Source organism: Haemaphysalis longicornis, unplaced genomic scaffold, assembly GCF_048455015.1.
Source record: "Haemaphysalis longicornis isolate Haplotype H1 unplaced genomic scaffold, Haemaphysalis longicornis Haplotype H1 scaffold_6, whole genome shotgun sequence".
Taxonomy (NCBI): domain Eukaryota; kingdom Metazoa; phylum Arthropoda; class Arachnida; order Ixodida; family Ixodidae; genus Haemaphysalis; species Haemaphysalis longicornis.
In genome coordinates, this window is record NW_027526407.1 from 35,849,678 (window position 1) to 35,876,975 (window position 27,298).

The following is a 27,298-nucleotide window of genomic DNA, read 5'->3' on the forward strand; positions in this document are numbered from 1 at the left end:
ATTTTTCGGGCCACCACCACCGCTGTCTCCTCTGATGATGATGATGATGATGTCCTCAAATTTTTTGGCACGTACCCACAAGGGGGGATTGGCCAGGGCTAAATCGGTTAAAAACGTGGGGACTTCAATATACTTATTTCCGGAAAGAGGCTGTAAAAGGAAACTTAGCTGTTAATGAAACCCGAATTACCCATTAATCAGCACCGCTTAGCAATTCAAACGACCTGAGGCAGAAAGAAAATTTTGAATGCAATTATATATATCCCTTCTTGCAAACCCCAGCTTTGATGCGCCAATAGATAATATAAGTGTTATCGATAAAGTCAACCCCAACCTCTCAATCGGCTCCTTCAAAAACAGTTGTCTAGCTGTTGAGAAACGGCGACAGTCGAGGAAAAAATGGTCGATTGTTTCGGGGACCTTCGCCCGTCAATTTCTTTACACCTACTTCTTTTTCTTCGGTTTTAGCGTAACGATACGTACCCACGTGGAGGTATAGGCAGGGGCTTGAGAATAGGCTATTAGTTAAAAAACGATGATACGTAGAAAAAACATGTGCACTTATCGGGGCGAATGAAAAACTAAAGAGAAGTACAGATCAACAGATAACGGAAAGTACAGATTAACTGATGAGTGAGTCTTCCGGTGGCCATGATAAACAGACGGGGGTTAGGGAGGAGGGAGTCAATTTTGTTTGCTTTGCAAGGCTGCTTCGCCGAATGATTCCGAGGTTTTCCTGTGTGTTTCGACTCTTTTTTTCAAATATAGATAGATGGTCTCATTGCTAGAAATTTTTATCGATTGCAAATTGTATTGATTTTCACATTGGCCTCAAACTGAGTTCAGTTCCGGCTTGTATCGGCTACAAGACTGTCCGCTGTCACCGGTTGATTGGCCGACGCAGCGCGTGACGACGATGACGTGAGTGCCTGCGCGACCGGTGATTCTCCACATTCGTGCCAGCGCCAACAAAACCGACCCCGCACGGCAGACGGCGTAACAGTCCCAGTGTTCGATTCGCACCGTTCCACAGGCGTTCGAATTTTTCAAGAGCTGATGGCAAGGTCGTGCTTTTCGAGTCAATATGATATTCCACCTGCCAACCTGGTGGAACTTGGTACAGTCCACAAAGTGTCTCTGGCCTTCTACAAGACCCCGGACGACTTCTATCTGCACCTCGACTCGTCCAAGGAATCGCTGGATTCACTGACAACGTCCCTTACGTGAGTGATGTCAGTTTCCTAATTTGCTGCGCAAACGTTGTGAGTCTTGTCGCTTGCCGCCGCTATAATTACGAACAGCCCTTCGAACCTGCAATCTGTTCATTTGCGTATTATTAAACCGTACTTAGTGGCGAGGCTAGAATAGTATATGTGGATTAGGACATGGCTTAAAGTGGTTCTAAAAGGCGTTTTGAGCACACTAACTGAACTAGCGCCGTAGTTATGAAGGGTGCGCTACGTCATCTGTACCAAGTAAAACTTTTTAGGTGCAGGGGACAGCTCACGCTTTTGTTGCGAAATATGTCCCGACTTTCCCGCCCCCTCCTGCCTGTTTTTGAGCACCGTTATTTAGACGCATATACCGATTCCCTCACGGGCGTTACAAAGCGGAGATCCTGTTATTTGGATGGCTTTTTTGTCGCGATTCCAACAAACAGAGGCGTCCTCTGTTCAGCGTCGGTGTTGCCGCGGTACTTTTGGGTATACGCTATAGAGTTCGTGTTTAAAGCTGTTTATGGCTAGGATCCAGCAGATCGTCTCCGGTCACAGAGTGATGTAGAGAAGAATCGCTAGCGAGCGTAGCGGAAATCCCCGGGATCTTAGGACTGCGCGCCATACCCCCGGAGCATGAAAAGAATCACATAAAATTGGAAACGTCCAAGCGCCTTCATATTGTCACGGCATGGCCTGTTGCACGCGCCCGGCCACAAAGAACAAATAAAGAAAGGGTGCCTCGCGGAGCAACCAACCAATCAACAGCGGCCAAGCAACTAAGCCACGTGCTGAAGAAGGAGGGACACGCGTGGCGGCGCGAGAGAGAGCTCGGTGGCAGCGGGACTAGGGCGTTCCTTTTAGTGAGGCACAAGTTCGCCTTTTAATAAATCTGTTTGTCCTTTTACCACCAACGTCACCTTCTTGAGTTTGTGCCACGCTACAATATTTTAATACAACACAGCTTAAACTTTCTCCAAAAAGTTGGCTGGTGATTACGATACCCCCTGCGATATTGGGGCGCAGCTGTTCGGGCAGCTCGTTCAGCAGTAGCGGCAGACGACGCAGTTTCACCATTTGCGTCGCTCATTGCTCAGTAAGAACTGGCTGAGAGCGCATGTGCGCGTTCCACAACAAACGTTGCAGATGCGCAAGACCGGTTGCGTCACTCGCAGTTCAGCACTCACTCCTGATGGCTGCAGTGCGCTGGGGCAGCACTCACTCGTGGGTTCCCTCGACGGTGAGCCTATGCGGTCGCGGCGCGAAGTGCGCCTCAGGAAGGGACCGCGAACTGCGTCTTAGGCCGGGTTCAACTGTCGTAATATATTTAAATAGTGGCGTCATTTGACGTCTCAGCCAACCGACTGCGTGAAAGCCGTCTTTTTACGTCCATGGCGCACTATACGGCTGTTACGTCGGTAGTGTGAACATAGCATTAAGCGAACGCACATCATTGTCACGCGAACGTCCCCCTCACGTTTTCGCCAAGCGTTGAGCGCCTCGTGGGGGCACAGCATACTGCCCTTCCCTTGCTGCCCTTACCTTCCCCCACCGCACACTTTCGGAGAGCGCTGGCTCGCGCCGCCACGCCGAACCGCCCCTCCTCTCCCAATTTCGCGACGTTCTCCTCCTTTGCTTTCTTTCACTCGTCGGTCTTTGTATCGTTCGCTCGTTCACGACGACGCCGACGCGGCTGAGCCCAGAGACGGGCGCTAAAATGCTGCGCCCTAAAATGTCTTCCCAGCAATTTATTTGTGTTAGGAGGTGAAGCAGACTTCAAGGGGATCGTTGTAAGCTTGATCCTGGCAAGATGGCTTTTCCACATCGAGTCTTTCACAGTGAATTACGTCAATCTTTGGATGGAATACCATTATACAAAGTGGCTAAAACGCTTGTTTTGCTGAAACTATCCTGAAACAAATTATATGACAATTAGCCGCTAAGATGACTAAAACAACGCCGGGTTTTATATATTTTTCAAAATTACATGGTCCACAGTGACGTTGTAAATATTGTGGAATTCTCGTCCGCTGTCAATACATCCGGAATTCTCAACCAAAGGGGCAGGCGTGGCCCCAAAACTCACACTACTTTTCCCATACCAGTCGGAATATCTGTTACGGGGTACTTGCCTAATTGATAAACAGCCCCGTGTTTGTCCACCGGAACAAAACTGTAGTTCGTCTGAAGTTCATTCAGTTAATTAACCAGGAACTATGCTCAATCGCAAATTACAAAGAAATGGTTTTGCTTCCTGCACCCCTTGGACTATACGATCCAGTCAAAGCTCACGTTGAGGCTCGGCACCGCAGCTTTGCTGGTCATCCTTCTTCACAGAGTGGAAGGGCACTAAATTTTGTTTACTCTATTACCACTATTCTTGTTACAGCGCGCTTACACCGGGCCGACATGACGACACGATGGCGACGCCGACTTCGTAGTTGGCAGACCGCGTTGTAACAAGAACGTTGACAAAACCGGTCGGACGACAGACAGGTCGTGGGGAATCGTAAGAGAGGCTAAAGCTGCGCCCCGAAAGCATTCCTGCCGCATTAAAGAACCGCTCTGTTTTGTTAGTTTCTAGAAAGTAGTAAACTTAGTAAAGTCTGTGACACCATACAACGTATGAAGGGGTGCGGCCGGCTACTATACCCGCCACATATCGCAATCGCCAGCCCTGAGCACGTTAACAAAATGAATGAACTGCACTTGCAGAGCGGAAACACCTGTAGGCCTGGACGGGAAAGGGCGAGGGTTGAATAATTTTTTCCTACAATCGTCTGCATGGTCAACCAAAGGGGCAGGCGTGGCCCCAAAACTCACACTACTTTTCCCATACCAGTCGGTATATCTGTTACGGGGTACGTGCCTAATTGATAAACTCAGAGTCGCGTAGGAGTATCCGGGAAATGGAGGGGTGATCGAGTGAAAGGCGCACGCTATAAAAAGCCCTGCGCCGGATCGTGCAACCCTTCGGCTGCTTTTTTTTTTTTTTTTTACTGCTATACAGTAAAGCCCGCTTATATCGAACGCGGAAATATCGAATTATTGCCGATATCTAACCCTTGTATAATTCTGGTAAAAATTACATGTATTTAAAACTTTTTATATCGAACGTGATTTTGCTCACAATTGATATATCGAACTCTCCCGCGCGGGATTTTTCGCTCTCCTTAGGCATGCGGCAGGCTTTCCCGCTATACATCAGCGCGCAGCGGTGGCGCGGGTGTCGCTTGCGACTCCCGCGTGAGCTCGGTCGCATCCTAACATCCATGCGTCCAAACCGGCCGTGGCAGAGTGGACCAGCTCCACGCATGCATGCCATTGGAGGCGAAAGCACCACATTTGGCGCTGCGGGCTGCGGTGTCACCGAACTTCAAGTCCGCGCCACTCGCTGCTCGCACTTTCTCGCTTCGCTGGGTTCACCATTATTCGCTTGTATCCAGGCTTGTCTCCGCTTTGTCGAAGACGCCGAGAACTCCGTGCCGCTTCCGAGCACGAGCGAAGTCGTCGCTGCCGTGGCCCTGCTATGGCGATACTGCAGTGCCTTTGAGGGCAGCGGTCTTGTGCCTGTCGACTGTTTAGATACCGTGGAGCAAGAAGTCACCAGGAACGCGTTGTGCTCCAAGAAGTAGGCTACGCTCGCGCAGTTCTTCCGCCCCAATAAATTAATGTTTTCTTTCCGAGAAAGTGTCGTATCAATAGTAACTGCAGGGTGGTAAGAGCTCAGCGTTAGCTCGTGACGCCGGCAAGACTGCTCTCATATAAGTTTTTTTTTGTTTTTGCTTCACTTTTAATATCGAATTTTTGCTATATCGAACTATTTTGCAATACTCGCGCTGTTCGATATAAGCGGGCTTTACTGTAAATAGAGTTATATGAACCATGTTTTATAAACTTCTTTGCTGATCTTGCCCCTTATCCCCCTCTTATAACACGCTGCAACATTTAAGAAAAAAATTCCCCGCATTTCCCCGAGGGGAATAATGTGAAATTGCGAATGCAAGAGTTGAATTTGCGTGGTTCGGTAATGTTCGCGAAAGAGAGATCACACACACACACACAACTACAAAGAAAGAAAGATGCATTTATTCACAGACACCTATTTGTGTTGTCGTTGTACTTGATTGCTAGAGCGGATCTCAGCTTTGAAATTTCGTGTCAGTACTCCTTTAAGCGGGTGCATTAGCCCTTCTCACGCCCGATTCCTGGCCAATCCCCCACGTGGGTATTTGCCATGTCAGCGGCCAGGCAGCGCGCGCCCATCTCCCCCCGTTGCCAAGGAAGACGAGGAGATTCCTGGCCAATCCCCCACGTGGGTATGTGCCATGTCAGCGGCCAGGCAGCGCGCGCCCATCTCCCCCCGTTGCCAAGGAAGACGAGGAGCGCGCGCACCCGCAGCTGTTGCTATGCGGACGGCGGCGGACGCTTCAGGCTCGCTTAAGAAGTGCATTCGCACTTAAAAATAAAAAATAATTATGAAGCACACGCGAGCAACATGATGTTGCGCACGTCACCGAGAAGCGAGGCATCGTGGGCAATATCCGAGTGCAGCGCGGCGCGGCGCAAGCAGAAAGGCGAGACGAAGGGGAAGCGCGCCGCGAACGAAAACGCGCCGTGCTGATTTGCAATAACTTCACTAATACTCATCGCTTTAAACAAAGTTCTTGCAGACAGTGCTTACTACATCACTGATTCATCTGAAAAGTCGAACTCCCATGTATCGACAAAACGTCGTTCAGGGCCCCTTGACGGTCCACAACGAAGTTAGACTTCCAATTTTGGCTGTTGCCAAAACTAGCTGTTTCCTATGTCCATTGTCTAACGTGTTGAATAGCGCCTAATCAGCACAGCGGTAGTGAATTTTGTTAAAACGCGATGTTTGCATCTCAGCACTGTTATGCTCTTGTGAAAAGTGTCACATGACTTTTGCGTAGCTGTATACGATTTATGCAGCTTTTCCACAACTTCAATTGCAAGAAACGGCCACTACGCGAAAGAGATCCCTGAAAGGGAGACTGCAGTAAATTTGTCAAGCTCCTGTTTTTTATTGCGCTGCATACATCAGCTCTAATACGCGCACTTTTTTATCGTTTATCCGGGCGATAAGGCGGTATTTATTTTTCCTTAGTGGTTGCCAAGACGTTTTGAGCTTGTCCTTTGTCTGGCGAGAGCCTTTGTCTTACGTGCCTTGTTCGCAAGCCTTAGCCTGTGGGATTTGGGGTAGGCTGCTTCGCTGTATGTACTATGAGTTTTTTAATGAGGTGTTCCTGTAGATTACTGACCGTCAGTGCTTCCCTAGAGGTTGGCGTTTCAGTCCTCGGTCTACCGAAAGCCCTTAGTCCTAAGTAGCTTGTTGACTAGCGTTAGCAAAGGAAGTATCGGGCTGCGTCTCATACATGCGGCGTACTCGCCTCTTGTTTGCTTTGGCATGTTTTATCTTCTTGGGTTATTTTCTGGTGTAAATTTCATAGGAATATACGTCGCTGTAATGTTTAATCTGTCGATATCTTCTGCCGGGCGTAAAATTATTTGTACTGATTTTTTCTCAATACGGTTGGTAGTCCGGGTCCAACTATATTTTCATAAAGTTTACTCACGGGTAGCCGAGATGTAATATCCACGTATGCGGAGTGTGGGAGATTATTGGTGTTGTTTTCGTGTTGTGGTGAGTTTTTTGTTGTCAGGTTTAAGAGTGATTGCGGGGTTGTGGCTTTCAAATTTTTATGCGGAGGCTGTTAGCGAATTATACTTCACGCCAAAATCCAAACTCTTTTTTGTGGACAACACAGTACAGATTCACAGGACCACTCACAGTGCAAATGCGTGATTTTTGCAGCATTATTTATTGTGTTTGTTTGAAGCGGAAATGATTCGTTTTCTCAGAATCATTCCAATCAGGGATCATTTAGTGAACTTCCCGCTTCTGATCGACCTAACTGATGTCCTCTATGGTTTGTTCAAGGATTTCTCTTTATTAAGAGAAAGAAAGAAAAACTTTTATTGCCGCAAGGGCTAACTTGGAGGAGGGTTGATGACCGAAGCAGGAAGGTCCCGGGTGACTTTGGCAGCGCGAGCGAAGATGGCTTCTTTCACCGCCGAATCCGAGCTGCCCAACGCCCTCGCCCAGTACTCACAGTGTCGATAGTGCGAATGGGTTGTGGGATACTGGATACTGTCATCCTGCATCCGGTGTTGCGCAAGTTTGCCTAAGTTGGCTTGCCGGTAAAATTGGAATGTCGTGTGCAGAAGCCACTATTCTCCGTGTTGCCCCACCAAACCCATATATTTTAAAGACGATAGTCCTCCGTGAGCTACCTAAATCCGAAGATTTTGGCCGATGGATGGATGGATGGATGGATGGATGGATGGATGGATGGATGGATGGATGGATGGATGGATGGACGGACGGACGGACGGACGGACGGACGGACGGGCGGACGGATGGATGGATGTATGGATGGATGTATGGATGGATGGATGGATGGATGGATGGATGGATGGATGGATGGATGGATGGATGGATGGATGGATGGATGGATGGATGGATGGATGGATGAGCGGACGGACGGACGGGCGGACGGATGGATGGATGGATGGATGGATGGATGGATGGATGGATGGATGGATGGATGGATGGATGGATGGATGGATGGATGGATGGATGAGCAGGCGGATGGACGGACGGGCGAACGGACTGTTGAATGGATTGATGGATGGATGGATGGATGGATGGATGGATGGATGGATGGATGGATGGATGGATGGATGGATGGATGGATGGCCGGACGGATGGGCGGACGGACTGTTGGATGGATGGATGGATGGATGGATGGATGGATGGATGGATGGATGGATGGATGGATGGATGGATGGATGGATGGATGGATGGATGGATGAGCAGGCGGACGGACGGACGGGCGAACGGACTGTTGAATGGATGGATGGATGGATGGATGGATGGATGGATGGATGGATGGATGGATGGATGGATGGATGGATGGATGGATGGATGGATGGATGGATGGATGGATGGACGGACTGCTTGGAGGGAAGGAAGAAAGAGGGGCGGGCAGATGGATGGATGGATGTCCCAGGATTAAAGGAGCACTGACACGAAAATTTTATGTTACACTTTTATTGCTTTTATCGATGCCTAATTGTCTGGCAAACCTGAAACAGCACTTCAAATACTTCAGCGCGCGATAGTTAATTACACTGAACGGCCTGAAAATCATTTGTTTCAAATGAAGAACGGCGCATATGACAGAATCTCGGCCTCACCTCACCGCTTTGTGCGGACGTCACCGGCGCCCGCTTGAGAGGGTGTTGCTCCCGCTCTCCGCTCGTGGGGCCGCGCGCGTGAAGGGACGTCACGAGTTTTTGACGAGCGCTGTCGCGTCACTTCTTTTTCCTCTCCTGGAGAGATGTCACGCTGATATCCATAGGTGACGGGTAAAAAGCGCAAAGGCTCATGGATGCATTGTTTTCTCCCGTGGAGAGCCGCCACTTCCGGTTCGGGAGCTCTTCTGGCCTCCCGTACGCCGTCGGCTTTCACGCGCGTGTGTGCTTGTTGTTTATCTGTTTCCACCAGGGAAAAAAACGATCATGCATCGGGTATTTCATAAATAACAACGATTGACCCTACTAGGAGTTTATCTGACAGGTAAGCACCCTGTGACAGATAAACAACACGCACGCACGCGCCTGACAGCCGCCGGCGCACGCAGACGTACGGGAGGGCAGGAGAGATCTCAAACCGGAAGTGGCGGTAGCAGACGACGTACCCATGAGCCTTTGCGCTTTTTACCCGTCACCTATTTGCCCAGTGCCGCTCCGCGCGCTGCTCCGTAGGCGCGATAAATGAGCTCCAATTGAACTATGTTTTTCGCGTCGCAGGCCGCTCATATTTCATCTAGGGTATTCTGTTGAGTGAAGGAAGCGAACTGTGCAATAATATAAACGACGAAAATTGGTGTCAGTGCTTCTTTAAGCTATGCAACCGAAAGTTAAAAGAATGCTCGCACGAACCGTTTATTTCTCCAAACCGTTACCGAACCACTGCATCTGGGCACACACTTCATACTTGGCTAAGGCTGTTGGGCGAAACGAGAACATCTGTCACATTTAGGGCCCATAATGCAATACTGGCATGAGCAGTGCTCTTTTATTCAAACTTAGTGTCTGACTGATAATTTCGATAGCAAATACAAATAAGCATTGAAAAGAATACTTCTATATAAAACGATTTTTTAGCGTGAGCTCTTCAGCTAACGCGAAGCTGGCCCTTGTGGCAGTGCACCAAGTGCAAAATAAGCGCAGGGTTGCAGTGTATGGCGCAAGCAGAGGGACGCAAGAACCTTTAATTGTCTTTATCAAACCTCCTCAGTGTTTATCTTGGGAGGTCCGAAAGGGACTGGAAGGGTATGTGAGGTGGCCACGGGAGAAAAGGGAGGCCTTTTACGGCACAGGCGGCTGGAGACCGTCTGGTTTAGAAGACATTTGCAGCAAAGTTGGCAAATACGGCGCCAGTATTTCACAAAGCTTATATTGCAGTGCCCCACTTGCAAATCAGCTATTGACAGAAGTGTTGGTAAATTTTGTCCTAACAAAATTTTTGTTTCAACAAGTTTCTCTGACCCCTTTTACGTATCTTCGCAGTAAGTACTGCAGAAGCACCCGTCCACACGATGGATTTGAAGCTCGGGAGGGCGTCTACTGCGCGGCCCGGTTCGCCACCAACAATATGTGGTACAGGGCACGAATCCTCAAACGACTTCCTGGTATGTGTTGTTATAATATTACAACCAATATATTAATTACGTTTGTACAATACAATGTATTGGTAGTTGAGATTATAACAAATGCAAAATATTTTCATTCCACTTGTGCCGCCACATACAACAAGGTGGAAATGTATTATTTCGATGAACATTGCAAAATACAGTAATTTTCTTCGTTTGATAGAAGCACATGCATCTGCCCTTTGCTATTGCTGTCAATTTTTTTTTGTAAATGAATGGGCCCGGTTTTCTTCTTGAGATGTCTGTATCTCAAATTTCTGTAGGGTCTCCTTCAATTCTTAAATAAGGTGAGGCAGGCTGGAACTAAAGCCTATAAAAGCCTGACAGGGGCATGAGCCCCATTTTGTACACAACATTGAATAAGCAAAATAGAGAAGCTGGAAAATTTAATGTTTGAGTGATAAAAATATAAGAAAAATGTAGAGCATCAGAGAATAAATAACAAGAAGAGTAATGTACAACAGAATACATTAGGCACATCAGAGTAAAGTATAATAACTTAGGATAGGTCAATCGGAGTAGAACTATGATTGCGCTTTATACATAGTCGCAACTACCAAACCAGACCATTAAAGGTCAAGTCTAAACATCTTCACTTTTACCAGCTGAAGCAGAAATTCTGAATGAAAATGTATTCTTTTACCTCTGTTTCAAAATTTTTTTCTGGTGCATTTTAAACCAATCTGGTATAGAACTTTGTTTAGTAAGTCGGTGTGTTGAAACAAAAAAAGTATGCTTGCCATAGTTTGTTCGTGATATCCGTGTCAGCATTTTGGGATCGACGAGTTTCAGATACTTCTCACGGCCAAATCTCACTAGACTCATTTCCATTTTCAGAGCGTTGGACTTGGCAACAAATAAAATACATGCTGAACTATGACGTTCAATAAAATTGACAGTTGGGCTAGTTGGTTTTGATTCATCGTAAGTAGCGCTAGAGACGGGACACAGAAGAGGCCGTCGTGTGTGTCTCCTCTTCTGTGTCCCGTCTCTAGCGCTACTTACAATGAACTATGACGCTCTATTCCCGCGGCTCGTATGGTAGCACAGCACAAAAAGTAGGTGTCAGAAGCCGCAACACATGTGGACTCGGCAGTTTCCAAAAAATGGGTTGGGCTGTACTTACTCTAAGCAGGAGAACAGCAACATGCTAAAGGGCTGATACACAGGACTAAAATTAAATATCCTTAAACTAACATACAGGAAATCTTACTTGATGTTTCAGTCATTGAAGTTCCTAAGCTGCAACAAAAGAAATTGTATCCGTTGATTCTTTCAATATTGGTGGTTTTACACACCGTTTCTACACTTTGGCTATGCGTTAAGCTGCAGTGGAGTGCTCAGAATTGATCTTAACCCCCAGAAAATGTTTAACTGTGCTTTAATCTCAACAAACAGCCGTTTTTCCTTGAGGGCAACATTTGAAAAGCGTCCTCCGCGGCCGGGGATCCACCCCGCGTCCTTTGGTTCTGTAGCGCAATGCCTTAGGCAGTGAAGGAAGTTGTTGCATCTGCCAGGTGTTAACTTCACCGCAGCTTGAACTCCCAGCACTCTCTAAGCTTTGCGTGCCTCTGAACGGCAAATAATATCCCTGCGGTTGAAAAAATATTTTTTTCGCTGCTGTGTGTGGTTGTTTTATACCCTCTCCCTCCTCGTCTCCCATATATTTTCCAAGTTAGCAAAGTTTTTAAGTATTGTTGCTATGCTGCCAGTGTATTCTCTGATACCTGGTGTTTGTGGTTTCTGGCTTCCCGGAATGCACATATAGGTAACATGTAAAATAGCACATATAAAATTGATTTTACTTTCGAAATGTAAACTTGCTTGAGCGACTTACGTTCTCTGTAGAAGCATTTAGCTTTTTCTCTTATGACAATGCTCCTTAAACCACTAACTCGGAATGAGCGGTTCAATCTAATAAGTGGTGTAATGCCGATTCTGTTGCGTAATGTTTTTATGGTTTTCGATGAACTGTGGAGCAGTCATCCTGAAGAAGTTTCTTCTGTGAATAATTTAATTTTGTCTTCTGATGTAGTATGCAGTGCTACTTCCGATATTTCTTTTTCCCACACAAACCAATTATTCTAGACGGAGTCCAGCTGCAGTACATCGATTACGGCAACCATGACCTCGTGAAACTGGACCACCTGCGACCACTACATAAAAGCCACGCGTCGGTGCCAGCCCTGGCCCTACACTGTTCCATCCCGTCGGTACGTCTTGCGATGAAATTTGATAAGAAGTACAGTGGCAACGCCTCCGGCGAAGGCTGAATATTGAGAAGAGCGTCTATGCGATTGTCGTTACGGTCTGAGTGGTGCAGAGGCGCGGGCAACCTTGTTAGGGAGGAAAGGTGACGTGGACAATAAAATGCTTATTTATCAACAAGATGATTAGGATTGCAGCTTGTTTATCTAAAATGTGATTAGTGAGGAGCACCCCTTCGTGCTAAAATTGAACCTTGGCGAATGCTAATCAAGGTAAGTCAGCACTTTCCATCAAAAGAACTAACTATAAAAGAGCTAAGTACATATTATACCAATGTTAAGGTAAGGCAAGGCTGCCTGTTTTAGAGATGAAGCTTATGAGGACGATAAAGGGGCTCGTCTTACTAAATATGAAGCTGGCGTGAACAATAAAGTAATAGGTCAGCTTACTAATTAATATCCTTGGACGAAAATGTAAAAGATCGAGGCAAAATCAAATCTTGAAAAAGACGTAGAAATTCAGAAGTATTTTACTTGTTTATTCCTTGTAAACATAGAGAAAATTAAAATAAGAAAACGGTCATGTGGGTACATGCTGATGTATTTGGTTGTACATACCTGAAGGATTAAAAATCCTCCCTGCAGTTCTCTTAAAGCCATAAGTTTTTCGATGTTTTTTTATTCTACACAACATTGATGCTACTACTGTGATTGTAGATTTCCTCGTATTATTTGACATTTCTATAGAGACTGAGACTTCTAGAAAATGATTCGCAGCGAGAAGCGTACACTATGACACAGATATAAACATATAAATACTTAAATTTACTTATATAAATGTACAAGGGCTCCTATCAGATCTCGGTTTTAGGAAAATTGCCGCATTCCAAAAGTGTTGCAGTTCCAAAAAGTGCTTCAATCAGCTGATATAGAATATCCATTCCTACTTTTAGAAAGCGCACTTTATAGTTACAAAGCACTGGTGCATATATCGAGACGAATAAAACATGCTAGGTTGTTCTACATTTTGGTCTACCCTTCATTTAAACCAGACATCTCTCAATCGCTTTATCATAGTATGGAAATCCTCCGAGAAGCCGAGGCTTTGTGAATACATTAAACTATCGCTGTTTCTAAAACTGAGGAGCCGGAATTCATTACCCCAAATAACCTGTTGTGTGCTGCTTCCAGCTGGAAGAATTTACAACGAAGTTGTCCATCGCTATGTTCCGGTGGATCTCGTGTCCGCGCACAATTCTAAAACAATTCTCAGTGTATAGTGAAAATTTATGAATAAATATAAAACTTCCCAGGCCTCCATATATTGCTCTAAAACGACCTATATTTCCCATGGAAAACTCTCTCCTGCTATTCGTATGTGTTTACATGTAAAAACGTTTTTATAGGTATTGGTGGAAGCTTGGTCACTGTAATCTTGCTTTTCAAGATTATTTGATGCACTGCGAATCATGGCCATCTACGGAAAGTGCGTGGTTACTGCCCCACTGTATCCTCCTTCCCACAATCACCTGCTTTTCAGGGGTAGTGTGTACTCATTGCCACTCGCGGACTCTCTATTCCCCTTTAATTGGGTATTTTTGAGCTGTTCAGCAGCCACCTGAGCCGCGCACCAGAGCCTGTGCCGTGACTGCCGTAGGCGAGTTGTAATTAAACGTAATTGTCCCTTCCCACCGATCGTGTGTGTCCTTAGTCTGTGACGTGGAGATCGTACCAAGGTAGCTACATTTAACATGTTTTAAATCCCCAATATGGCTAATCCCAACGTGGCAAATTCAACCGGACCACCAGCTTCACTGGATTTCCTTCTTGATGGGGACGGGGAAAGGATCAGAATTTTCGTTGGATGTTTCACAACTGACTTTAGCTTGGTCTGAATGAGTTTGACAAAGATTTTGACAGGCGCACTTACTCTGCAGGTGGCTCCGATTGGTTCCACGGGCGTGTGGCCTGGTGCTGCTTTGCGCCGGTTCCAGAACATGCTCAATGACGCGGGCGAGCTGCACGCCAGATTTCAGTGGCGGGACGGTGTGACAGGGGGCTACGTCGTGGACGTGCTGGGCACGCCTGCTGCCGGCCAGGCCAGGGCCAACCTGTCGATGCAGTTTCTATCGGAGTGTGTCGACACCATGATTCGCGTCCTGGTGAGCTGGTTGGTAGTGCGTGCGTATAAGAAGACACTCTTTCATGTTTCCGAAACCTGGTTTCCCAGAGTTTATTCTGCCCCTATTCTTTCTGTTGGAGACCGGCCTTTAGCAAAACATTCATCTTGTGTTTGTCTAAGGTGAAATAATACGATGTGCCCATAGTGGTCTTGTTTTCCATGTGAATACGAAGCGAGTAATGGTTTTTTCCAAAAGCCTGGGGTCATCTGCTCGGTGATGTTCACAACCAAAGAGTAAATTTACGAACTCTTAGCTCATACTTTAGTACCTATCTCAAAGTATGAAAACGAAACGTCGTTTCAAAGCTTTTGAAAGACATTCCTATGAAAAGAACATAAAGAAGCTATTCTGGTGGACTAAATTTTATTGACATTAGATATTTGTGAAGGCAAGCTTCATATTGCGTGTTTCAGTGACACCTGTTTCAGCGTTAGTATAGTCACACCTGTTTCAGCGTTTAAGCGTTAGTATGGTCAGAGTGTGAAAATACTTACAAAATGTTCTCCCACTTGAAGCAAAATTCACACTCCAAGAATTAGTGCAAATTTTATCAAATTAACGCGCTTTCGCTTAAATAAGCGCAGCATGTGGGATGATGCAAGGCACAAAAACAAACCTTATCTAGAAAATCTCCCAGAAAGACAAGCCCCGTGATAATATCGTGCTCGCGTTGCATCCTTTGCTTCCTTCTTCGTGTTCAAGTTCTTACAACACTTGAAATATATTTTAATATGAAAGCCTCGTTCAGCGAAAAAGCGCCGTTGTTCTTTGTTATACAGTGTCAAGTACCCGTCACCTCAATAAAGAGTTAATAAATCGTGAGGGTGGTCCCATGGGATTTGAACCCAAGTCGCCGCAATAGCAACCAAGTGCGCTACCAACTTTTTGTATACTCACGTTGCCACTGTAAAACAAAAGTAGTTGTGGTTTCTCTCTTCGTGGCCCATACACAATTCAGAGATTGACGAGGAATCGCGAACCTCGGAAGCAGTTTACCCTCTTCGCAACAATCACAAAAGTATAAATCGGAAACATAAAACTTGCGGAATAGTGCATGATTTCCCGTGAGTAAAACAGGTGTACATCAGTCGCAGGGAGCACGTGACGTGCTCCAGTCTTTCCTGAGTTTTTGACGAAGAAATCAAGCCGGAGGAAGAGACGCACTACCAGTGTAGCAGAAACGAAGCTGTCGAAGTAATTCGCGCCAGAAGACAAAAAACGGAAGCAAAGATGTAAATGCAAATCGAATGCAGCTGTAATCAAGTTTAAGTACCAGCAGGCATTAGCTTCAAATCGCCTTAGCAGGATTAAGTACCCTAGAGAATTTTCCAACACCTCGTCGCAGGCGTCCCCGCTTGCACAAAATCTTGCGTTCGGGGTCACGCTAAAGCCATTTTATGCATTGTCAAGACGTGTGCGCTTATATAAACAGTATGTGCAGCACAATTGATGCGACTGCGTGATAGACGTGCGCAAACAAAAGTACTATCGCGAGTTCTGTGGGGGCAATGGCTTCTCAGCAAAAAAGCCTGATGTGGCTCTCATAAACAAACATTTAAAGATGTGCCGTTTATCTTTACACCCCACATATATCTGAGGCGACGCATGAGAATTTAAGAAAAGATGAGCATTTGTCTGATAACTCGAAAACAGTTAATTTTGAAATGTGCAGGTAGGTTTTTTGTTTCATCTAGAGCGAAGTGGGCAGGGCATGCTAAGTCATAATCAGGTTATGAAGATACGAAAATAGAAGCTCGAGGGGAGAGTTGGCTCGGTGCTGAGTGGGCATGAAACGCCCATAGGAACCTTAAGCCCTAACCACATGGACGCGAAATCACGCGTCGCGCGAGTGTCGGCGTCGTTCGCCGTCAACGCGCGGGCCCGCAGGAGAGGGCGAGTAACCGCATGAGACCGGCGAAGTCGCACGCCAGTCGCTGCGTGGGCGGGCTTTGCTGGACACGTATGCCATCCGTTGAAGTTGTTTTTGAGCAGTTATTGTCGATTCTTGAACTGCAATTATCAAGACTTTAGCTTTAGCAAAAAAATTCACTTGGCGTCTTTATTCGTTGCAAAGTATGTTGGCGGGCAAATAATGAAATGCTGCGAAGTGTATCTCGAGCCATCACGGTCAAATCTGAACAAAATAAGACAGGATGATAAACGAAGACGCACCTCGCCCAACTGCTTTACTTGCTACTTGATTTAACCTTCATGTTATGTACCGACTGCACGTTCATAAATTCAAAGTGTAAACAAAACAAATGTCAGCGCTGCCTTGATACCGAGGTTACCGTCGAACGTCATTTGTAGGTTGAAAGGCAAGCTAGGTACTCTGGCACCCTGTCTGTACCCTGTAAAAAAACTTATCCAACTCTCGCCGGAAAAAAAAAACGCCGGGGTTTTGCCAGGATTCGAACCACAGACTTTCAAAACAAAAGTCCGGCCATCGCATCCTGTATTTTACAATGCCAAACGCATCGCCAGCTTCCAAATGGGAGTGAGTGGTACGCCTGCAGTACCCATGTGTCGCAAGGTGGGGCCCCGAGCTGAACCGGGATCACCCGACCGTAACTGAACTCGAGACGGCTTGTGCCTGGTTGCCATGGCAACCGATGTTTGAGATAAGTGAACGAAGGGCGCTCCCGTCAGCGTTAGCAAACTCAGACTCGCGGCGGAGCACGTTTGGCCAACGTTGCCGCTTTCCACCACGCGTCGCCCAAGATGAACCGGTCACGTGAATAAAGCGCTGCGGTCTCCGGTCTCCCCTGCGCAAGCCACGGGAGCTACGAATGGAATGGAATGCGCCGCTTGAATTCAGGCGTTGATAACGCTTGCTCGTCCCGCACCGATCTTGCAGACAAGCCACATTACGCTAATACTGGATGCGATGTAGCCAGAGCTCCCTTATTTAACTCACACAAAGCTATCGCAGATCCCCAATTTCCCCGACGAAAGCCGAACAAGCCACAAATGGATGAGCGCTTGCGAACAGAAATAGCTTGCAATTTGTCTCAAGGCAACCGATTAACGCAAGTTAAAAAGAAATTGATCGTTTTCAGCTGAATGAAATTATCCCAAACCACGCGAAGACGGACGCTGCCCCCCGCTTTCCGATTCTCTCACGCGCTGCGTCGATCGGCGTCGCTCGGGCGCGCCGTCATGCATTTTTGGCGACGCGCGCTGACGCTGACGCGGGACGACGTCGACGCGAGAAAACGCCGAAAGTATGCTGCATGTGGTTGGGCCTTTACTGGTGTCAGTTAAACGCAGGATCTAAGTACGTTGCGGGTAAGCCTTTTGCGTCTACATAAAAATCTATCGCATGTAGTCTTCGCTAGCAAGAGCTAGAGGTGGGATACGTACCCGCTACAGCTGTACACATTCCTCCGAGGATATATTTTGCATGTGTGCAAGCTGGGGCATTTGTGGATTGAATTCAGCCGTGTTTTCATGTGTCCAAATTTACTGATGCAACTGCCATTTGCGTAATTAAACTTCAAAATAATGCGACTTCATCTGCACCCGAATTGAATTCCGTTGAATTCGCTTCGATCGAGAGTGCGCACACACCTAAACCTTGTGGCGCTGACCTTTTCGGGAATGGCTCTGGTCAACGGTGTTATAGACAGACAGCCATGTGGGTCAGCGTAACAATGTTTTCTGCTCCCCCATAGGGGCTGACTGCGGCCACGGGCGGCGCTGCGAAGTGCGCCTCCGTGACGTCGGCTTAGGGATTCTCGCATTTGTCGTCTGCTTCACTCTGGCTCGCTCTCCCTGTTGTTTCTTTGCGCTCGATTGACGTCTGATGCTTGTCCGCGCCAGATTTTGCGTGTGCTTAACTTTGCATCATAATAATAGACTTAAAATCACGTACACCAGCTCAATGCGGGAATTTAGGTATATTTTCGGATACCGCTACATTGCCGGCGTCGCCCCGTTCCTTGCGAAGGTGGTCCTGTGCGGAGCGCGGAGAGTCGGAGCTAGGGTTCACGTTCACTATTAAGCAATCTTTCGAAAAGGGGAAAAGCCAGCTGCTAGTAACCAACAACAGCGAAAATACAAGACTAAAACAAATTCCAGGCCTTCGGGGCTGTCAGCATTGGCAGGAGGCCTTACAATTCCCGTTAATCATATGTAAGGCAAAACAGTTAAGCGTTGTTTCACATCGCTTTACGTTGTCGTCGCATGAAAGAATTCCGACATGCACTATGGGCTGCAAAAACTGTAGGTTGAGTTTCAAATAACCCACTGTGTGTATAGGTGCGTGCTGGTTTCATACCAGCTTCTAACCAGTGTGCAGGTTTATTGAGCTAAACGAGCCACGTCTACTGTAAAGGTCAGCAACACTTGTTTGTTCACACCTCAAGGGATATCTCCGTGCATTTCCCACAGCCATATCTTCACAATTTTCAGATATGCGTAATACGAAAACTGAACTCAACGCGAGGAGGAGAAAGAAGAGGGAGAAAACTTTTTTTAACAGTAAAATCGAACTGATTAGTGCGCCGGCGTCCTTAGTCCAGGACAAAAGAGTAAGAGTAATTTTCAATTCATAGAACGCCATCCCGAGTAGACCAGGGGCGGTATTCTCGTAACTGTCCCTTTTGAAAACGTCTCTTTTGCGCCCCTTCCTCGTGACGTACTTCCGGTTAAGCAATGAGCATTTGTAGTAGGTTTGCCGCGCTTGCGTTACGTCACTTCCGGTTGTTTGCTTTTAGGTAATCATGGCTTGCCAAAAGAGACACTTTTGAAAGAGACGCAAAAGTACAAAACTCGAGAATACCGCCCCAGGATTTGTTCTTTGCGCCTGGAAGGGTTGGAAAACAATAACGAGTTGCTTGGAAATATTCATCGGTTTAGATTCTTGTAATATATGCACGTATACCATTTATTACGTTCATTAGAATATATCAAGTCCTCAACACCATAATCATGTCATAATTGTTGGGGTTGAGAGTCAGTTATGATAACGATGGTTATAATAGAATTGATTGATTGATTGATTGATTGATTGATTGATTGATTGATTGATTGATTGATTGATTGATTGATTGATTGATTGATTGATTGATTGATTGATTGATTGATTGATTGATTGATTGGAAGGTTTTTCACGCCGACGCAACACAGGCGATGAGGCGCGTCGTAGTGGATGGATCGGGAGTAATTTTGACCACGTGGGGATCTTTAACGTGCGCTGAAATATCGATAGAAGTTCGGAGCACAAAAGACGCCTTCGAGTACTCTGGACAATGTTGTTTGTTGCGCGATCGCGCTAGCGTAGCACAAGCCGTCTCATTGTATTTGCATGTGAATATACAACGCACGCTTCCGATATGCACCTTCTTTAACGCAGCCATAACGAAAGCCAAGTTGTGGACAATGAATGTATGCCATACAGCCTGAAGAAAATATCCACCCGATCTTTGCGAGCCTCCCAAACATCCCCAAACCTACTAATAAGGCGTTTGTGATGGTACAGAAAAATAAATGCGTTGAGCACAGGAAAAAAAACATTCATCTGATAAAAGTCAACAACAACGAAAGAAATAGAAGACAGCTGCTTTATTTCGTGCTGTGCGATGCGCGTGTAGGGGCCCGCTGCTTGGCGCGTACCATTAGACTGTTAAGTCGTCATAAGAGCATCTCAAAAATATTGCCTGGAAGCCTACTCATTTTGAATACTTATCGAGGAGCCCTGAGCGCTGAACCTCACCATAGCTAGAAATGACGAGTTGCACACGATCTTCTGACCGATGCGCTGACGAAAGTTGTTCTCTGTCTGCTAGTGTGTTGCAAACTTGTGAGGGATACAGCTTGAGGTTAATTAGATGTCAGGAGCTGGCAAAAATAACTCAAATGATAGAAATGCGCTTTTTATTGCACTAAAGCATCAAAGCGGGCGATCTCTAGCACAGGCACTGCTGCCTGTGCTAGCGGAGTGTAGCAGACGACAACGGCGCGACTCCCTAAGCCGGCGTCAGACCAGGGGGCGCCACTCAAACATCTTATCACCAATAGGGAGACAGAAAGGCAATTTTTTTACGTGAAGGCAGGCAGGTTGTATATGTGAGAAAATGTTAAAGGGCGAAGCATCTTAGGGCCTCGGGCTGTCGGCGTCTCCTGTCGAGTTACGGCACCAAAACACCGGGACACTCGTTTTCTAACGCATCGCGCTAGAACGCAAAAACATACCTCCTAAAAAAACACACCGAAGAACTCGTTTTCCAAGGCCTTGCTCTAGAACGTTTGATCCCAACGGGCAAAACGCGTACTAAAGGAACATACCGGGGCTGTCGTTTTCCAATGTCGCGCGCTACTTATTAGCATACTTGTTAGCTTGCTGCGGCGTGTGACACGAAGAAACTTTACGGTCTGTCTGTAAATCTCTTATTTGCCTAAATCCGGTTCAGTGCAACAGACGGCGCCACTGATTCGCACGAACGCTGTTGCTCTCCCACCGGCGCTTCCCCGGCGCCCAATCAGTGCGCGCCGTGTGGCAAAAGAGGGAGGGAAAGAGAGAGAGAGAGAGAGAGAGAGAGAGAGAGAGAGAGAGAGAGAGAGAGAGAGAGAGAGAGAGAGAGAGAGAGAGAGAGAGAGAGAGAGCCTTCCAATCTTTCAATACCCTTATACACTGCATGCTTTGCCCCTCCCCAGGTTTCACGATAGTGGAGATGGAGTGGGATTTTTTTCTCTTGTCCCAGGCTCCCCAGACTGCAGCGCCCCCCGCAGGCGCCACACCCGTGGTACCAGAACTTCCGGAACATCATCCGTCTCCTCTCCCGTCTGCTGCCCGCCCGAGTTTGGGACGTGTGGAACAAATTCCTCCGGCTGTCCTGCCTCAAACAGACACCATCCTCATCCGATTGTCGGTGATCGTCAATCCGACGGAATTCTACGCAATTGTGCATGCGGAAGACGACTGGGAAAAGGTGGGCTTTCTTTCCCTTTCCCTCTGTGTCTACTTGGTTATTTATTCGCTCGTGGTGTGGGCCATTTGCGCATTTCCATTTTTGTCAGCAGGTAAAGAACACAGATGCATGCGCCATCCAACGGGGTTTCTCGTACTTAGGCATTTTTCTTATGATACTTGCTGCTGTAGAAAGCTTCTTAATCGTATCGGGTTGGGTAGAAGGATGTGCCGTCTCAGCGCGCATTGGGGTAGCCCCTGTTCAAGTCGTTTAAACTGTGGGTATTCAATGTGAAAGGCTTAACACCTCAAGGTGCGAAAAAGCAGAAGTGTTGACCGGTTGAGAAATGCGTCACCACGGTCAAGAGTAAAAAACTCTCCAAAAATATCAGAATTAACTTCTTCCACGGCGTCCGTGTGAATTGATTTCAATAAGAGAAATCTATGGTGTTAAAAACAATTGCATACATTTGAAATCGTATGGGAATCGAAACCGGGCAGTAAGAGTAGGGTCCTACTGCATTACCGCCTAGCTACATGAGCACCCTGCAGTGGACCGACAAATTGTAGCCTGATGCAGGCAGCACTGACGTAATATCACTTGTCTGGTGACGGGACGGCACAGGAATATTACAGGTACACTCCACTTACAGAGAACTATTTCCAGGGATACTGTGTCATGACGTGTCACCAGTCTGCCTGTAGAACTAATACACATTTAAACAACAAGGAACAAAAGCGAAGAAAAAGGCGCAAATAGGCTGTACCAGTAAAAACTCGCATAATTACCGCGGCCAAAACCCCTAAGGCTTCCTGCTCACGTCAAGGCACGAGAGCAGATTTGAGTACCCTAAAAATTTTTTGTTAGGTACACCTTCAGGCCTAATATAGCCACTCCGGGAAGGAAATTTTCCTTCACCTTATTTTCCTTTAAAACATATCCTTAAAACACAAAAGTGGACCGCTTTTACCATGCCTTACCTGCCGTCTCAAAATGCTAGCTTTCTTTTCTGTATTCATTCGACAAGCCCCGGATTCCAAATTCTGCTTCGCAACACGCTTAGAGGGCCTCGGTTCCGGGAATAGTGGTGCCATAGGTAGCATGCGAGGGTAACCAGTAAATGTACCGCTTTTTACGCCTCTCTGTTCGAGATTTCGGCGCAACTTTAAGAACCCCAATGTTGTCAAGATTAACCCGCAACCCTCCACTACGGCACGCCTCCATAACGTGTGTAGTTTTTGTGTAAGCCATGGTTTTCTGTCACTGTACGACTCATTTACAATTTTTTGGCATGGTCGCAGACGATGGAGGATATGCAGAAATGCCTGGCCTCCTGTGCTATGTCCAGCTCCCCACCTATGGTGGACGAGATTAAAGAAGGGACATTCTGGACATGCCGCTTTAACCCTGACGGGAATTGGTACCGGGTGCGGGTGATGAAGAGTGCCTCAGAAGACCGCAATGTGAGTGTTGGGAGAGCTGTATACGCGTATGACAAACTTTTCTATCGTCTTTTGAGGGTATTTGATGGTTCCGTTGATTTAAAGAATACTGGCACCTAGGTTTGATCGATGCTGGTGTAGTTTACTTTGAAAACACATATACGCGAGGTATTTCAGGACGCTATTCCTTATCGCCATAGACACCAGCAGGCTAATGATATATATTTAGGCGTACGGCTATTATTCGTCGACCCCTTGTGCTTCATACTGTGCAGTTTGTTCAGAGATGTAAGTGTACAAGTTGAAGCAGGAAATAAAATGCCATGCAGTCCTCGTCGCGCTGGCCGCGCACCACCACGACTTGAAAATTGTACTGTCTGAAAGGAGCGAAGTCTTTTATTTACAAAGTGCGGATGGAGGTGGTGTGCTGTGGCGTTGATGTGGCAGGTGTAGCGGAAAAGGAAAAGCACAGTCAGCGGTCAGACGTCGTCAGAACCCCTTAATTTCTGCGGCGGTGGTGTTATCCGTCCTCTGCAATGACGGTGATGGCATGCTGGCACACTTTTTGCAGGACTCCGCGTTAATGCTGACGGTTACGTGGATTTGCTTGCTACCATTGTAAAGCTATGGATAGAGAGTGTTTCGAAAGAAAGATGTCTTTCAGCAAGGTTCGGCTCCCGCCCACACCGTCTGCCTAACCCAATAGTGTCCGGCTGACTTGTACGACCCTGTCACTCCACAACTTGTGGCCTCCTAGCTCTCCAGATTTAAATCCTCTTTACTACTATGTCTGGGGCATCGTTGAGAGAGAGGAAAACGGAAGACCGCATAATACAAAATACTGGCTGAAAGCTGCCATTTCTAACTAAACGGCCAACATCTCTAAGCAGCACCAGATCCGTGCATGCAGCCGTTAGTGAAGCCGAATCGAATCATTTATGGCTGCCGATGGCGGATACGTTGAGTAGTTTAGTAATTAACCCATAACAGAAGTACTTCGCAAAGTTATTAAATAATATAACTGTCACAGTTTTGAGAGGCCGGTAGAGAGAGAGAAAATCTCTTTATTAACGACGAAAATGCAGAGAGGTTCGCCGATATCCGTACGTCGACATGCTAATCTGCAGGAAGGGGATGTTAAAACTATAGATGATTTGTAAAAAGAGGTGTAGTAGACGAAAGGAGAAAAAGAAGAGATAGCGTCATATATAAGGACATGGGATGTAGCGAGGAATGTCCGCATAAAGAGGGCTATAAAGTCTTAGCGACGCCGTTATCGTCAACACAGCGAACTAACGCATGCAGGGCTTCCTGCAGAGATGATGGTAAATGGTTGCTAAGCCATTCTCATGTCGGCCACGTCGATGAAGGTTTGCGGTAGACGCTTCCAACCTGAGTGGTGTCCGCCCCTTTGTCCTCAGTGGCATGCTTATGTTGGTAGGGAACGTAATTTACCAGCAGGCGCATACAAAAAATGACAAACCTAACACTTTGGTGGGGCTTGTGGCTTCTCTTTTCCTCTTTCCGCCTTTTTCTCCACTTCCCTTATTTGTGGGCAGTGGCGATATTTGTAGGTTAGCCTCCTCTAGTTTCGGGAAAGGTTGGTTTGCAGCACAGCAATTTAGACGGGAAACGCCCGCTCTGACTGTTTATTTCTGCACAAAGCGTTGCTTTCACCAGAGCAAAAAAAGAAAGTGGGCTCTTCTGCGGAAACATCGTGCATGGAGGCTATCATAAATGCAGTGTGATTTTTTTTTTAGTAGAACCCGAAGTGAACGTTAAAATGTCTTCCATTTGAACAGGAATTTCGTTACCGCAGCATACTTGTTGCAGAAAACTCTCGTTTAAAAATCGCGCCACTCCTGGTATCGAGGTTTCTTCGAAAAGTAATTCTGTAAAGGCAGTTGTTATTTTACTTGGTTGCGCCGAAGTTCCGTTAACTATACATACGGTCCCCTGACAAATCTGCGCAAAAGCACGGTTGGCTTGGTGCAAAGCTACCACGGAAACAGTTGTCTCAACCTTGAGTAGTGATGCAGATGTGTTAATGTTTACCCATTGTAATAGCCTTTACGTTTTTGCGCGACATTTTAACCGTGTAAATCCGGTTGGGACTGATGAATGCCCCGTTCTATAGCGCCATTTATGCAGATGTGCAACCGGGACAGAGCTGAGTTTGGAACGCACGTTGGCACTCCTTTAGAACGCACGAAGTCTCTTAAGATTTTAGCACAAATTTAGGTGTAGGTAGCGCCCAGCTCTGGCGAGTGTCTGTTTCCTCCTGTCACACACTTAATAAAGTGTCAGGAGCGAAATAAACTTTTCAAGTCCGCCTTTAATTTTAGCCTCCCCTTGGTTTTGCCAAGAAATAAAAATCAAATACTCAAATACTCAAATGTCTTTGTGGGAATGTTCAAAGTGTGTGCCCGACCCACCTGTACTCTGGCTCAGTGCCCGTTCGTTGTTTTTATTTCACCCCGGCAGCAACTTGTACAGGTGCAGTTCGTGGACTATGGGAACTGTACACTTGCATCCTTGTCCAACCTTCGGCCGCTGCCCTCCCACCTCGCTGCTTTGCCCGCGTGTGCGGTGCGCATGGCCCTGTCCTTGGTGGCACCCCGGGATGTTGGCGGCGAGTGGGACAGAGAAGCGATCGAGTTCTTCGTGGCCCACACAGGCTTCGACACAGTCTTCGAAGCCAGGAGGAAGGGACGGCGAGATCTGGGGTGAGGACACCTCGAGAAACGGCAGTGCAAAAGCATTTTTCTTGGCCCGATGATAAGCCAACAGCGACGAATTTTACGTTTCCACTTTTACAGATAATATTGCATTTCGTACCAACGATCGGTGACTATCGTACCACGCCGTTAATTTCTACCGCGCACGGCGACACGAGTGGTTTAAATTGATCCGCATCACCCCAGCGGTGCGACTTAACGCTGCACGGTTTTTATTAATTTGGATCACGTAGTAGTGGTGGTTGCCATATAAATACTGCAGAAATTTCCATTGTGACGTGGTATGAGCTTGTTGTGTAGTCTGCACAGCGGTATTTGTCAAATTTCCTACCAAATACGACTTAACAGTGCGCCAATCTTTCAATGGGCCTCAACTAATAATGCTAAAGGAGAGATGAAACCATCACGCCTGAGGTGGCGGCGAGTTGGAAGTTTACTGAAGCCTCGTTTCAGCTGTGTTCCCACTGGTTGCGCCCAGTGTTGTTTTTTCTTTCAATAGAACTGTGCCAGTTGTCCCTGCCAGATTTTTCGCGTTCGACTGTGCTGGTATTTTTCTTTTGATTAATCGTTAAAAAGGCAATGGCAATCTCGTCCTAGTGGTTTTGCACTGAACCCAAATGACAGCTCATGAAGGATATTCCTGGCACATAAAAAAAAAACAAATGAGGGTGAACAAGGGTAGTTTTTTGGGAAATTTGATGTCGAGCAATACCCATTCATGACAACAGAAACGGTACCGTCTTGCACTGCGGTGAAGCTCGCCCTCACTGAGAAATATACGGTGTGGGTTAAAGCAGCCTGTTGTCGTGTTGTCGTTGAACAAATGCGGTTAGCGGCACATGAAGACACCAAGGGGATGCGATGCGATGGCCATTTTCCTGGAGGCGGGATGAAGAAATTGAGTGGGAGTCTCAAAAAACCCATACCTACAGATTTGCAATCCTTGGATTAAAGTGGTAATCAAGGCTACCACGCGGGGTGTTCCTAACGTACGCTTTTCTTCTCCTTTCTTTCGCCAGTTTCGAAAGCATCACCTCCGTGATGCTGACGAACCCAAGTTGCAAGCCGGTAAAGAACATAAACGTGCTACTGCTGGAGGCGAAACTTGCCAATCTGAAGTAGGAGCCTCATCAGAAGCACAAGAGAGAAGACCATGAACTTGATTCTCTCTGCTCTCCGGCAAACTTGCCTTCGTTTGTTCTTTTTTCCTCAACTCGTCTTGTTTTGTTCTATTAGCACTCATAAAAAATAGAAACTTCACCCAGACGTCTGTTTTGACTTGTTTGTCTTTCTTTTTTGTGTGTTTTCTGTGTGTTTTCAAGCAAAAACGCCCGTGTGTACGAGATTTCGGCGCACGTTAGATCCTCAGGTGGTCAAAATTAATCCGGAGCCCTCCACTACGGCGCGCCTCATCGCCTCCGTTGCGTCGGCGCGTTAAACCCTACAATCAAATCAAAATCATCTTTTTCTTCTCACTTCTCTCGAGCTCGGTAAACTTAACGTATTTGCACGATTCTAACGCGCACCTTTTTTTGCTAAAATCACGCTTCAAAAAATAATCTGCGCGTTACAATCGGATTCAGAACCAGCATTCACTGCAAAGTGGCCTCATTGCTATGGGGACGAACTCCTCCCAAAACCCAACGTCCTCCAGTTTTAATGCCAGCAGGAGTTGCATAAGCAAGTTTAAGAAGATAAATTTGTGGTGCCGCAGTTCCCTGCGTCAAATAAAATGTCCTCTGCCAGGTTAGTGGTGTCATATGTATTTTACACATGCGCGGTAGTATCGGCGTGAAATT

The 27,298-nt window shown here is 46.7% G+C and overlaps 2 protein-coding genes across 2 annotated transcripts; both read left to right on the top strand.

The window, feature by feature from the left end:
- The first annotated feature begins 945 nt into the window (after positions 1–945).
- On the top strand, positions 946–12,291 carry LOC144142973 (tudor domain-containing protein 1-like). Its single transcript, XM_077674800.1, has 3 exons — positions 946–1,223; positions 9,876–9,997; positions 12,107–12,291. The coding sequence occupies exons 1-3, from the start codon at positions 1,057–1,059 to the stop codon at positions 12,289–12,291; spliced, it is 474 nt and encodes a 157-aa protein (XP_077530926.1). The 5' UTR covers positions 946–1,056.
- A 1,877-nt stretch (positions 12,292–14,168) lies between these two features.
- Positions 14,169–26,719, top strand: LOC144141489 (tudor domain-containing protein 1-like). Its single transcript, XM_077673045.1, has 5 exons — positions 14,169–14,387; positions 21,113–21,340; positions 22,621–22,782; positions 25,246–25,487; positions 26,519–26,719. The coding sequence occupies exons 1-5, from the start codon at positions 14,223–14,225 to the stop codon at positions 26,619–26,621; spliced, it is 900 nt and encodes a 299-aa protein (XP_077529171.1). The 5' UTR covers positions 14,169–14,222; the 3' UTR covers positions 26,622–26,719.
- The last annotated feature ends 579 nt before the right edge of the window (positions 26,720–27,298 follow it).